The sequence below is a fragment of the Ostrinia nubilalis genome, chromosome 9 (assembly GCF_963855985.1).
Source record: "Ostrinia nubilalis chromosome 9, ilOstNubi1.1, whole genome shotgun sequence".
In the NCBI taxonomy this organism is placed as follows: Eukaryota; Metazoa; Arthropoda; class Insecta; order Lepidoptera; family Crambidae; genus Ostrinia; species Ostrinia nubilalis.
The window spans coordinates 11,233,681-11,248,102 of NC_087096.1; the positions used below are offsets into that span (position 1 = coordinate 11,233,681).

Sequence of the window (14,422 nt, forward strand, 5' to 3'; positions counted from 1 at the left end):
AGCTTTAATAATTTATTTTTATGGACATTGGCCTTTGTTATAATACTTGCACTACCTTGTATGGTATCTGTAATGCAGTCTCACAGGTCTAATGAATTATGACTAATTATTTCTAAGATTTAATATTGCAATATTAATTTAACTTCGCATAATAAATTAATCAAATCGATGGATAGACGGGACTTTTCCCACCTCTCGTCGTTCCCACCGCTGCAACTCCTGTGTAGCCAGACCTACCTACAGTTTTACCGCCAATATAAACCCAACCAATCAAGGATCGATAGATAGACATTAAAACACAAATAAATTCTTCAACTTTTATTTTAAACAGTCAACAGAATCTCGCATTCAAGATACAAACACTTAACATTTTTTACACCATTGCAGTTATTCGTAGGTACGTCTTTGGCAAGTCGACTCTAGATGATACAGTCATTAATTGGTCATTAAAAGAGCCTTTCAGTTAATTTATAAGCCACTTATAAGAACAACAATCGATATTACATCGACTTATGCATAAGTAGTACTTTAAAAATTGATTCCTATACTCTTCCTTTCGTTAGTTGATATCCCTTATCAACCTCTTCATTTGTATAATAAAATACTTTTAAAATACCGGTGGTATGTCATACTTATTCCAATTTTTTAAATGTTATTACTGAAAGGTTATTTTAATGAATCTGAGAAAGTTACAATCACACTTCTTATATGGGCAACTATCAAATTATGCTAAAGCAAACAATATTATAATAGCGTCTTAATCGTAGTGTTGTTTGTCGTGGTGTTTTTGATTTATCGATATTTATAAAAATATCATAATGTAGGTAAGAGCGAACCCATGGCACGGGCTAGGTTTGTAAAATCCGCGAACAAATTTTTAAATGCGTTGCAAATGGTCGTACACAATACGTTTTTTCATAAAATAAGAAGCTGAAAAAATGTTTCACGCTTCTAAAAATAGTTTAGGTAAGGTTAAAATTACTTATTATTGTAGATTAGACGATGAATAGTTTATGTTTTGTTGGATTTGATTTTGAATTTGACTTGATCTGGTCTTTGTATTGTTTTAAGGAAGAAAAAAAATATAGGTAAGTAGGTACTTACAGATAAACAAGTATAATTTTTACAAACTCACATCACCAAATATGGAGATTAAAAGTGTACTAAATTCAGATTTATAGAGTTTTTTTGTTTAAATTTCATTCATTCTCATTCCTAACTAAACTAAAACTAAAACTAAAGTCTAAGGTCAAACCTTGAATAGTTAACTAAATAATAAATATATTTAAAGACTTCCAGCGTCTTAAAGTGTAATAAACTAAGAAAAGAGACCGATCATTAAGAAAACCTATAAGTTCTCAAACAATTTCATGCTTTTATAGCAAAATGTAAAATATATAGGAAAACATTTATTATTCTTATACTAATAAAACTATTAAGAAATTATTTTATTACTTAAAGTTAGTAAGTTTGTCAGTGTAAGTTTTTATTATAAAGTTTTGCGCATCATTTTGCGTTTAATGAAACATTCTAATCTGTTACAATATTGCATAAAAGATTCAGTTTCTTGATTTATTTTTGCTTCGAGATCAAACATTATGTAAATAAAGAAATCTTTGCATTAACAATAATTACCGGAAAGGATAGTGTTAGAAGATTGCATTGAAAACACTTGGTAGCCTCGAAGTCATCAGACTTAAAAGAAAAGTTAGTAATATATCACAAATAGCTTACAACGGCATAGCTATGATATGTATTATTGAGCTTCGAGCCACGGTAACAGAATTCACAACATTAACAATATTAATGAATCGCCTAAAATCTGTCAAATACGAATCAAAACTCATCTGTAAACTACATGAAATATAAAAGTCATATGCGTTTTGATTGTATTTAAACTAAGATAGCGTAAACTAAAACCTAAATCATAATTCGATTAACATTTGACAGCTGCCTAAAACTATTATAAACTTCAGTAATATTATGTACAATGTTGCACTTTGCCCTTACAACACAAGTCTTATAAAATCAGATTTAAAAGCTATCCATCAAAATATACAACACAAAAATATCTACATATAGATAATTCATTTCGTCAATACTGATACCAATAGACACTTTTCTAGACTATTTATTTCAAAGTTACAAGAATAGTAACGATAATTTTCTTACATATTTGGCTTATAATGGCTAACTCATAGTGGAATGATTCTAAATTATGCTCAGTATCTCACAAATTCATTTGGACAATCTTTGGCACTATAATCTTATGTCTAGAAGGCTTGGAGACAGAACCAAAGATCTTGCATTGATTGCACTTACGCTAACTTAGATAAGAGAGTCTGACGATCCGACTAGCTGATCACCGATTGCAATTCCCGGTCCCATTTCACACCAAACGTTTCGTGTACTTATCGATATAGAGTCCACGGTGTGGACTATCACAACACGATTTAGACAGTGAAGCTACTCGTTTAAGTCCATTCGTCATTGGTCGGTGGTCATACGAAGTCGTTGACCTCTGCCTGCAAGGGGTTGTCGGCTTTGTCGACGCACTTTCTGACGGCGTCCAGGATGATGCCGATCCGCCGGTCTAAGGCCACGAGATGCGGCTCCCAGAGTATGGGAGAGACGGGGTCGACCCTCATTGACTCGCGGAGGTGCTTCGACAGCGGGATGCCGTTGTGGTACCTTCAAAGATTAATGACATCAATTATATCTTAACTGCGTAATGGATAACAGGAATATTCCCAACATTCATCATAAGTAGGAAGGTAGTCGACTGGCTAGCGTGGGGAGTGTGGACTAAATCTTCCATTTGCCTCTCGTAAATAAATAGGGTCGTGCTGCTGAAACTAAATGACCTGATGATAATGTAGTGTAGGTACTTGGTAAAAAAGACCACCCCTACCCGGCTGGCATGAACAGTGTCGGCTAAATCCTCCATTTGACTCTGATAAATTAGAGGGTTGTGTTCCTGTAGTAGAGACTAAGAGTAGGCGCACACAGTTTATTTTTCGTCGGCCGATAGTTTAGTCGGGCAGTTGATCAGTATGGGCATGTATGGGAGTGCGCACACTACGCCGATTCGATTTGGCCGATTCTTCATACAATTTAAAATCGGGCACAACTATCGGCCAACTAAAAATCAACGGTGTGCGCCTACTCTAAACGACCTGATGATGACGATGATGATGATGACGACTTACTTCAATAGCGTCTGAAGCGTGGTGTGCCTGACGACACAGCACTGCAGCAGTGGCGCGAGGATGCTGAGTTCGTCGTGAAACGCCTTGCCGAATGCTCGCCCTTGGTCCAAGTGCAGCGTGAATGATTCATTGCCGAACATTCTGGAAAGGAGTTACATGTTGAGACAATGTTTGCGCTGCTTTTCTTAGCTTTGACCCTGACCGAGTCAGTTTTTCCAGAAAATAAATTACTGTTATGACATTAAAATTTACAATTAAAACTACTAATTAAAAATAAAAATCCATCCCGCAATTGTTACTTTCCCATTAAATTGCCTGGGACTGACGGTCACATAACAAACATTGATATTTTAAGGGATCTTTGCCCACGCGGTTCTTCGCAAATAAATATTTCTTCGGAATGCTTAAAATAAATCTACAAGCATGGCACTGGGTGAATTTTGTAGCTATTAATAATTCATTGGGAGAAAGATGGATGTTTATTGTGAAAGAGAGGAGGCAAATCACTCTTATGGAATTCGTAAAATTTCCGTGCTATTAAGCAATTTTGTGAAGAGTATAGTATACAAACTTGAAGGTCTCGTAGTGGTGACGATCCATGTTGCCGGTGAGGAAGTCGAAGATCGACATATCCATCAGGTCCAACAGGCGCCGGCCTGAGTCGTACGGCGGCGTGGTGCGCACCTGCACAAACATTTGTCCAAACATTGGCAATGCATAGCTAATGAAAAATAATAATAGGCCAAATATCTAAATATCCTACATGCCTATTTAATGGTTGTATGGTTAACGAACTATTGATTCCAATACTTATATCATCAATGATTGCTACCAAGCTTTCTCACTAACTGATATCGTTTTTCAAAACAATAATTACTGTCAATTCTAAAACAAATAGTATTTAAAGATAAGCACTATTATAGATTTATTGTTACGTTAGGCTGTCACCAACACAACGGATTAACATTCTCTGACGCCTACTGTTCGTTGCTAGTGAATCATCAGTTAAACGTACGAGATGAGATCGTACTTAAAGGTAATTTAGCAGTCTCAACAAGCTTTGTCCTGGATTATTTGATGTAGGATTTAATTGGGTTCGGCTTTATTAATATTACCTATCGCGTGTAGGAAGAGGACATTGCTTGTGAGATAGGGATAAATCTGTGTTAGATGAAGAGGGAAGAATTCATAGATTACTTACCGTATCGCAATAGTCAGATTGAAGCTCCCATTGAGCTTTTCTTCTCTTGTGATACGACCTTCTCCATGGATGCCGCCATACCTGCATAAAAACTTAATTTAATTACAAAATGCAATATGCAACACAGCGTTAAGAATGAAATCTTTTTTCTTGCAGACAATTCAGACCCTTTTCTCTGTCAGGATAGAGTTTCTAAACAATGTGATTTTTATCAAAACAATCTAAAAAGTCACATACAACTAGATTTAGTGCATCGTTAAGGGACGAAACGAAGCGATCTCGATACAATTTGTAGAGACACTTCTCCTAAGTTTAGCAGTAACTAGAAGTATTATAGTGGCTAGATATTTTAGACGCGCATTGATAACATAGTAATTTAGAGGACAATGTAGCTGTTTAAAAAAGAATAATGCCATTAATCAAGTTAAAAAACTCACTTTACGTTCGGCCAGATCCGATGATGGCAAGAAGGCGGCGAAGCTTCCTTCCAGCATGTCAGGGTTGCCACATATAGCGTGACCAGTATCGCAATAATACGAGCACTTCCCGTGGAAGCAGAAGTTGTTCGCTGGCGACACGAAGAATGTCTTCAGGATGTCGCCCTCCGTGACGTCATAGATCTCTGTCGTCATGTTCAGCACGCGGCCCACGACCGGCATCGCCCGACGGAACCCGAGTATCCTGGATTTAGAGCAGGGATTTTAAGGATATGAAGTTTCGGTTATGGGTACTGTTACGGATATTAGAATAATATTCGGTTATGGATATGAAATCATTTCGGATTATCCAAAAGTTTCGGATAATTTCGGTTACGGATATTAGAATTTTAAAAATGTAAAATTTTAATAGCTGCTGCGCGACCCACATAGGCACTTTATGTACCATCATGACGACACATATGATAAAGATAAAACAGGCGGGGATATTAGATGGTGCCAGGGAATGCCAAACAAGTAACAAATATTAAAAATATATTAAGATTTAGACTCCGCTTTTATCCGAAACTTTTGAATCGGTTTCGGTTACGGTTACGGATATTTTTTATTTCGGATATCCGATAGTTTCGGTTACGGTTACGGATATCCATAACATTCCTGATTTAGAGTTAAATTTAGATTGTTGTCCTCGAGGCCATTGGCTTGTTTTATAAGCAAGTAATGAAACTATGATGGCCACACTCTAAAGTAGGTATGTACTACCTTATTTGCCAACTTTCAGACTTCGTGGTCAACAGGGGATCTCCTTGAAAACTAATAGGTACACGTATATCTATGTATTTGTTGCATTCATAATTTCTAAATAATATCAACAAGGTAATTGAATCAATGTCTAATAGCTCAGTGATCAGAGCTCTCACTGAGTAAGCGAGCTAGTCGTGAGTTCAAATCCCGTGGTCTATTTGAGTAGCAACAAAATTATTTTAAATGAATCTGAATTGAGTTTTAGTATTTAAATGCAATTTATTTAGTCTCTAAGTGCAAAGAGGATGTGTTTACAAAAAAAGTTAATAATTGCTTAACAATACCTATAGAATAAAGCATTATGTGACTTGAAAACATAAATATAAATATGCCATTTAAACGACTTACTGTCACGGTTCCATGTCTGATATAGTGACATGTTGTATATTTAATATTGGTTTAAACCTAAGTGTACGTAATTCTTATAGATATAGGTATTGTGTAAATATTGGTCTATAATAAAATCACGTAAGTCTCAATGTCACACATTCCATGTGAGTCATAATATCAGTAGTGTGTCTGATTCTGAATTGATTACAATATTTAAAGGTTATTTTTATTAAATCAAAAGGATTATCTAAGTAGTTAGAACTATCAACTAAATTTAAGTATCCGCCCTATGTTAGTGGAAGCCTTGATATTTTGTTTCTTAATTGATTCCTTAATTGTTTTTTTTTTGTAATTCGACTAGTCAGTATTATTTTTAGTTCGACCTACTAATTTAGACTCAGTTGCACCACATAACTTTAACCGTAACTATAATGATATCCGATGTTTTTAGTATGGAGTTTGACATTCGACCAAGAGTTTGATTTTTGACGTTTGTTGAAGCTAAAGTAAGATGGTGCAACTCAGCCTAAGGCTGAAATAAGTCGGAAATAAGTCTGCTCTACAAGTTTCACAAACAATAGGTATGTACGAGTAGGTATCTTCTCTTATGAATTAATTGAAGTTAGTTTTACATAGACGCAAGCAATAATTTAGGCTGAGTTGCATCACCTAACTTCAACGGTAACTACATACGAGTATAACGATTATAGTTCCAAAATATTGAACTGTCCTATGCATGACATTGACAGAGGGGCGCCACCGTCAATACCGGATCGCTGGTTCCGATTTTTGCCATGTTGGAAACCATATAGTTGAACAATAGTAGCGCCCCCCCGTCATTGAGTTTGGTGGGACAGTTCAGCGTGGGTCATCTATACCGGTGCTTTTTGTATGGAGTCTGACAGATTTTTGACGTTTGTTAAAGTTAAAGTAGGACGGTGCAACACAGCCTAAATCGAGAAATCGAGTACACTAGTCAGTTTAAACGTCATTTCGATCCTGCATACCTGTCAAGATGAAAGGCAGCGATCTCCGCGTTGTGCCGCTCGTAGTCGGAGAAGTAGAAGTGGTTTGGTAGCGTTTGGACGTCTCTTGCGAACCTGGGGACAAAATTATAACTTATTAATATGCTAGCGATTACAAAAAAAGATAATCGGTGTACACAAGAAAATCTAACCGAATTGAGAACCTCCTCCATTTGTTGAAGTCGGTTAAAAAGAGGACAATATTATAGAGTCCGTCAAAATGATTAATAAAAAAAATCTTTCAAAAAATATTTGAATCTTATTGTTTGGAAAAAGGACCCCTACACATTAATATGGTCATAAATGGAGAGAGTATTCAATTTCATATTAATTTCGTGATTTAGTTTCGAAGATTGATTATGTGGTTAGGTTAAACACTGATTAAAATATGGCTATGCATGCAGTCATTGACAATTTTCAACGCCTTCCTAATTAGGATCTACCGCTGATAAGAAATATTCAAGAATGTTATGGTTATGAGTAAAATATTAAAACATTAATATTTATGTTCCATTATAAAACTTTACACGAGTTCTAATGGCAGCTACAAAAAAGGTATAAAAACCTTTTATTTGTTTTAAAGACAGCATTTAGAAGTTAGAGCAGCGAAAATCAGCACGAGGTTAGGTTAGACTAGTTAAAGACGAATTATTGAAAAGGATATAACTAGTGCGAACTGTAATAAATTGTTATTTGCAATACAGGTTTTTATGTCAATCATAATAAATAATCATAAAAGGTATATTACGTTTTATTTTCAACACAAATAATAAAGCTTGTAATGTGATTTTATGGCAGCGTGTTAGTAACTTTATTACGTAAGAATTTTAAACTTAAAATATTTTTATCATATTGATATTATTGTAGGTTTCGATATAGGTTTAATCCCTTCTGTTACAACCGCCCTCGCCCTAAGGAAAGCCGAGTATCAGAAGAAATGGAGACAGATTATGTAATCTATGAAGGACTATCATTAAGGTTTACCTACTGGAGGAGAATAATGACCTCTATGGTAGGTAACACATAACAGGAATTTTGTTTTTAAAGGGGTCACTTAAAAATTAGGGTTTGATGGTGAAAACGCGCATAAGTCCGCCTTAAATTTATACCGTGTTTTATGTGCATGTAAGTTTTAAATAAATAAGTACACGACTTTCAGAGAAGAAAACATGTGCACGATAAACCTATCGTGCACATGTTCTCTTCTCTTCCTTCAATGAGTTTAATATTGAGATATCAGAAGTTGCATATCATCCGCAGTTTAATACTGTTAATGCAGTTCATCGTCACCCAAAGGACTGCTTTTCTCGGCTAAAAGTTGAAGTGGTCAGCAAACTATTTGAATGTAACGACAGCACATCAAGCCGAACACTGCAGCGACTTATGTGATTGTAATAGAGACTATATTGCAACAAAAATGTTATAGTCTGAGTGCAGCATATCAAGGGAGTCAATCGCGATAAAGCACGGTTGACGGGAGTCGCTTGATCTGCGATCTTCGGTAACCTGTTCTGAGCATACTTCTCAGCTCATTATCGGGGTAGTGATCGTTTGTACTGGCATGATTAAAGACTGCCAGAAATTAAATAATTACATAGTCCTTATATGAAAGACTCCCATAAATCAACTGAACTGCATGAGATTGGTACCTGGGGATGGGATTGGTAAGTACATTATATCAGTAGGTAATCTTGTTCTCAAGAAAACACAAAAAAATTAAAAACAAGTTAAATTCCGCTAAAAAGTTATTGATTTATTTATATGCTATTGTTACAATTTTATGAAAATAATAAAAAAACAAAACATTAATTTAAAATTGAAATAACAAATACTTCATTTTATTTTCATTTTATTGACCATTATAGCTAAATATGTCTATCAATGGAATCATAGGAGTTGATATAATAATAACATTGTTATGTAAATATTAATAGTTACCGTTATTCACTATTTTATTGTTACTAACGATATGTTTACACGGAATCATTTGCATTCCTGCGTACGCGTCATTACGTTAACGACTTACTGGGAAATAATAATATACAAACTAATATTAATTAATTAAATTAGAATGCGAATGGGATATACAGACAGACATAAAAGTAAACACGGTAGAACCTTATGTTACTAGCAATAGTGGCGGTTTTGCTACAGAAATGTGATTCTGATGTGACTGTAGACTGTTACTTATTTGTGTCGTAAAACATTGATTAGTTTACTTCATTATATTAAGTAAACAATAAAACCTAGAGGTACTTTCCTTATTAAGATTCAGTTATCCAAATTTATTTGAATAGCTGGGCATTAACTCGTTAATCCGTTAATCGTTAATTAACGAAGTTAACATTTCTATTAACGGATTAACTTTTAAGTTAAATTTAAAAAATGTTAACGGACTTCCGTTAAATTATCCTAAGTCCGTTAATCGTTAATCCAGTACCTACTATTTACCAAAAAGATACAGCAGGCACGCTGAAAAACGCTAGAAAAACGCGTTCTGACAAGTACATTCGGGCTTCCAGCAGTACTTCCAGAACACAAAACAACAGTTTTTGTAACCAGACCACTAACGACACTTGTTAGTATGTGTGGGACAACTCTTGCAACTGAATTTAAGACCAGTTTTCCTCAACCGATTGAGCTGAAAGGATGATGGGCACAAATGTATGGAAAGTGGTACCCGCTCCAATAGCCATAACCAATATATATTTCAAAAGGCCTTTAGATGTAGGAAAATATCTGCTATGGGGCCATAATTCACGTTTTGAAAGCAGTAATTCCACTAAGTATTATAACAAAGTATAACACAATCATCCATGTATACGAGTATGTACTATGACTACAATCTATTAATATAACTAAAAGAAGCATTAAAAAGGAAAGGATTATACCTACCACGAACTACCCAAGCTATTAGCCCTTGATTCTCTTTCATCATCATCATCATGATCATTTTAGCCATAGCACATCCAGTTGAACATAGGCCTCCCAAAAGATTTCCACAATGGCCGGTTGGTTGCAGCCTGCATCCAGCGTATTCCCGTTACCTTTATGAGGTCGTCGGTCCATCTTGTGGGTGGACTTATTGGGTCTTGTGGGTTTATTCACTTTAGCAACCCATAATAAAATCCTTAAGAAGTAATAAAATTCTAACCCCTTTATTAATAAAATTAAGTTACACCCTAGTTGAACTCTGGCTTAAATTGTCATTTGGTATGGAAATGTCAATTTAATCCATGTTTCATCCTAGGTATAACTTTTTATTAATAAGGGGTAGTAGTTCTTCAAATAAAAATATTTATTTCACAATTATCCCTATAAATAATTATAGAGTTAAGGAAGGATGCTGGAGCAGTAAACCCTTCATGCCTCGCATAACCTAAGTACCATACGATGGACACGTGTGATACTTCGACTACACAAAAAGTATGTTTATCTTCGAACGCAACCAGGTCTAAGGCTGGTGGCCATAATAAATGTTGTTCGTCTTGGTAAGACCTTTCAAATGACACTACAAACATAACTATTGGAGCCGGGTACCATTCTGCAAAAAAGTATGTTTATCTTCGAACACAACCAGATCTGGGGCTGGTGGTCGTAGTAAAAGTTGTTCGTCTTGGTAAGACCTTTCAAATGACACTAGAACCATATCTATTGGAGCCGGGTACCATTTTGCCCATTGTCCTTTGGTATACTTATGTAAGTACGATGACGATGCAAAGTTATGGTACCATTGAGCTGGTCTGATGATGGAGTCATGAGGTAGCCATAGGAACTCCTAAATGAAACGGCGGCATCGCATCGAATTTGGGTTCGTTGGATTTGTCTTTTCGAGCACTTTAGTACTAGATGATGTCCAGGGTCCTGATGATGGAGTCAGGAGGTGACCATAGGAATTCCAAAACGAAACGGTGGAAACTTATCGAGTTTGGTTTTGCTGGATTTGTCTTTTCGAGCACTTTGGTGCTAAATTGTATTGTAATTGAACCAAGGCTCTGAGATTGAGATGCTACTAAAAAGTGTAAAATAAAAATAATAATAATTAAAAAACTTTTTTAAAAACAAGCTTTTATTCTGAAATGCAGTTGTACTAAAACGAAAAAAATAATTGTACTTATGCAAGGTTCAAATAACTTCGAAAGCTTGTAGCGCAAACATAAAAGAGGAATAAATTCCATGCGCGATACAAGCTTTCGAAATTATTTGAACCTTACATACAATTATTTTTTTCGTTTTATTATCATGTGTTAACGGATTAACGATTAACGTTAACTTGCGTTAAATCGTGCGAAATGTAACGTTTTAACGTTTAACGAAGTTAATTTTTTTAGTAACGGTTTAACGATTAACGAAGTTAACTATTTGATTAACGGGCACCGTGGGCACCTATGTTTATTTGTCAGTGCCTTACGTCATTGTTTACTATCATAATTTAAGTATAGTGGTCAAATCACCGTTAGATATTATAAAGCTGTTATTGTTTTTTTATTTGCTGGTAATTAGCGGCATAATTAAAACCGTTAAAAAATTTAAAGTAATTCCATTTACGCAGATTTTTTTCAGTTCGTTGATGAAAAAGATACCTAATTTATTTGTTTTTTAAAATAACTCACCGCGGATCACCGACAAGTTCCGTCAAAAACATAACAAATTGTACCTTAAAATGACACCGAACCCTCGACACAGGCGACGTAAATTGAAACCAACTCATATAAATCCATTAAAGAGCAATATCGAATATCGCATCTTCCGAGCTTCGTAAGTGTATTTATTACGTGGAAAAATGCTAAGTTCAAAAGGTAATGCTGTAAATTATGCGCCCTGAGTAAATTAAGGTGGGTTCTTCGCTTTGAGGAATGTACATCGATGTCATAACAGGCTTGTACTTTATGTAGTTGAAATAGAAGCCTTTTTGGCACAAAAATAAGTTATTTAACGCTTTCGACTCTACAAATTGGGTATTGCACATACAGGGAGGAAATAAATCTATACTTCTATTCTAATATTATAAATGCGAAAGTAACTCTGTCTGTCTGTCTTGCATTCACGCCTAAACAACTGAACCGATTTTGATGAAATTTGGCATCTTAGAGATAGTTTGAGTCCCGGACTCCCGGGAAAGGACATAGGATAGTTTGAGTCCCGGACTCCCGGGAAAGGACATAGGATAGTTTTTATCCCGGTTTTTGAAACAGGGACGCGCGCGATAAAGTTTTTCTGTTACAGACAAAATTCCACGCGGGCGGTAAGCAAGTATAACATACATAAAATAATGAATGTATTGTCTCTGTATTTTATTCCGTTTCACGCTTTTCACCACTGAATCTATTTTGATGAATGACTCTTGGTTTAGAGATAGGCCCTTTATGAAAGACATGATGACAAAAGACCCGTCATATGTAGGTAATAATAAAATACAAATAATTTTAGGCAGATAAACTGCGATCGTAAGCTACTTCAAAAATAAAATAAAACAATAACGTTGCTAATTTACACAATTTAAAAGTCATCATTAGTATTCTAGCAACAGAAAACAATCTGCAATCAGTTTTTCTGGACTTTCATTATTTTGTTTTTAATAATTGGCCATGAATATTGATGCAAATAAATTTCACTTGATGGATATTGCTTATTGGCCCATTACCTTAAATCTTGTTATTACTTCACTTATGAACATAATTTTCAGATATTTTTATTATTTTTTGTCATGAGAAATTACTTTCGCTAGTTTATACATAAATATCATCATCAATGATAGTTTTAGGTAAAATGTATGATTAAGAAAAGTTTTTTCTTTTTCACTTTCACACCCACACCACTTACTTATTCTCATATTTTTATTTATATACAGAATAGATCTTTTCTTCAGCTCATGCTGTGAAAATATCAACCTTGTTGGCCAAGAGAATGGAACCAAATTATTTAAACGCTATCTAATACCAATCTAAAAACCAATCTCTTACAAATCACATATAATTAAAACCTCAATCTTAGCCCTGTAATTTACTTCAATAAGTTCCACAGTCGTTATGAATAAAATACTATGCATATTTTAACCCGAACCAGTTCAAATTTATATTAAGGCTCGATCTAATCTAAGGTATTGCTTACCTGTGATAATGCCTGGACATAATAAATCTCTGGTTTGGTTCTAATCCAGGTCAATTGATTACTGTTCAGGTAGCCACCGCGCTGCAGATCAAGATGGTGAATGTATCTACAAATCAGACGCTTAAAATCTAAGAAAACACGACAGAAATCAAGTAATTGGACATAATAATATGTACTTGGATTGAACATAATAATTGGATGGACATAAGGCCTAAAACCAAGCGATATGCGAGCCGAGGTTTTTTTTAAAGCGAAATATTTTAAGGTCGCTCTTATAGCAGTTGTTTCCAAAAGTATATTCATAATGATAAAGAGCTTTTCTGTTACAGTAATATTTCGAGTAATGCCCGTTTTCACTATCAATCCCCAATTTTTAAGTGCTATGAAAACAAAATTTTTGATTGATGGTGAAAACGGGCATTAACGAAAGCTCTACAACCCTAATATCGAGTGCAGTGTGCCTACCATGAGTTTACGTTAGGTGTGCTCGCTAGCGACTGCGTAAAAAAATGACATTTAAATGTATGACATATTGTGCAGCGCCCCTAGTGGCTACTTTCAAGAAATAAAATCTTCATAGAATTTTTTGACGTATTCGCTAGCGAGCTCACCTAACGTAAACTCATGGTAGGCACACAGGTGCTTAATCAATTTCTGTGAAACAAAACGATTAAAGTGGATATTAAATCCCGAATCTGGTCAGATAGGGGCACTCCCGGTAATATACTGGCCGATTCCAACCATTTATTGTCTCCGGCGATCGCAGCGCTACTAAATTTTAAAAAGCTTAGTCTGCCTAACTCTTCTGAGTTGAACTCAAGCAGTGTGTTTTATTGGTACATCAAAATGCCAGCTATACTTTCGCTTACGAATACTGTTGGCAATAAAGTTTTATATTTAGACAGTGCTGAACTCGTAAACTTAATTTCGATGTTCAAAAATTTTGAAATTTTTGAATCTACCAAATGGAACTTTTCTTGAACGTCTTAACTGCAAGCGACTTTTAATCTTCTCTCAGCAGCTTCGAGTGAAGTTTTTAGAAAAATTATAGACTCGAGGGGTTATCCCGACGACGTATCAAGAGCCCTCGTGGGTCTACAATCCACTCGGGGCTCGTAAATTAGACGACAGTCGATAGTAACCCTTCCCCTGCGAGTGTGTTAGTTTTATCGGCGACGAGTTAGGGTTATGGGTTAGCAATATTTCGTTACGTAGTTTTGTGTCTCGGCCAAAGTGGTTGCGTCCATGATTCACGATTTAATTTACATTTACTTGTTGACAAAAATCAAAATTTTATAAGAAGAA

General features: G+C 35.2%; 1 protein-coding gene across 1 annotated transcript in view; it reads right to left on the minus strand.

Moving 5' to 3' along the window:
- Nucleotides 1-877: 877 nt before the first annotated feature.
- LOC135074659 (extracellular serine/threonine protein CG31145) overlaps nucleotides 878-14,422 on the minus strand; it is a 37,256-nt gene continuing 23,711 nt past the window's right edge. Inside the window, exons 5-10 of the mRNA XM_063969023.1 lie at nucleotides 6,989-7,081; nucleotides 4,848-5,091; nucleotides 4,411-4,491; nucleotides 3,781-3,893; nucleotides 3,210-3,350; nucleotides 878-2,691 (exon numbers count right to left, since the gene is read on the minus strand). Of these exons, the coding sequence (XP_063825093.1) occupies nucleotides 2,502-2,691; nucleotides 3,210-3,350; nucleotides 3,781-3,893; nucleotides 4,411-4,491; nucleotides 4,848-5,091; nucleotides 6,989-7,081 (862 nt within the window). The 3' untranslated portion in view covers nucleotides 878-2,501. The remainder of the gene's footprint in view (nucleotides 2,692-3,209; nucleotides 3,351-3,780; nucleotides 3,894-4,410; nucleotides 4,492-4,847; nucleotides 5,092-6,988; nucleotides 7,082-14,422) is intronic.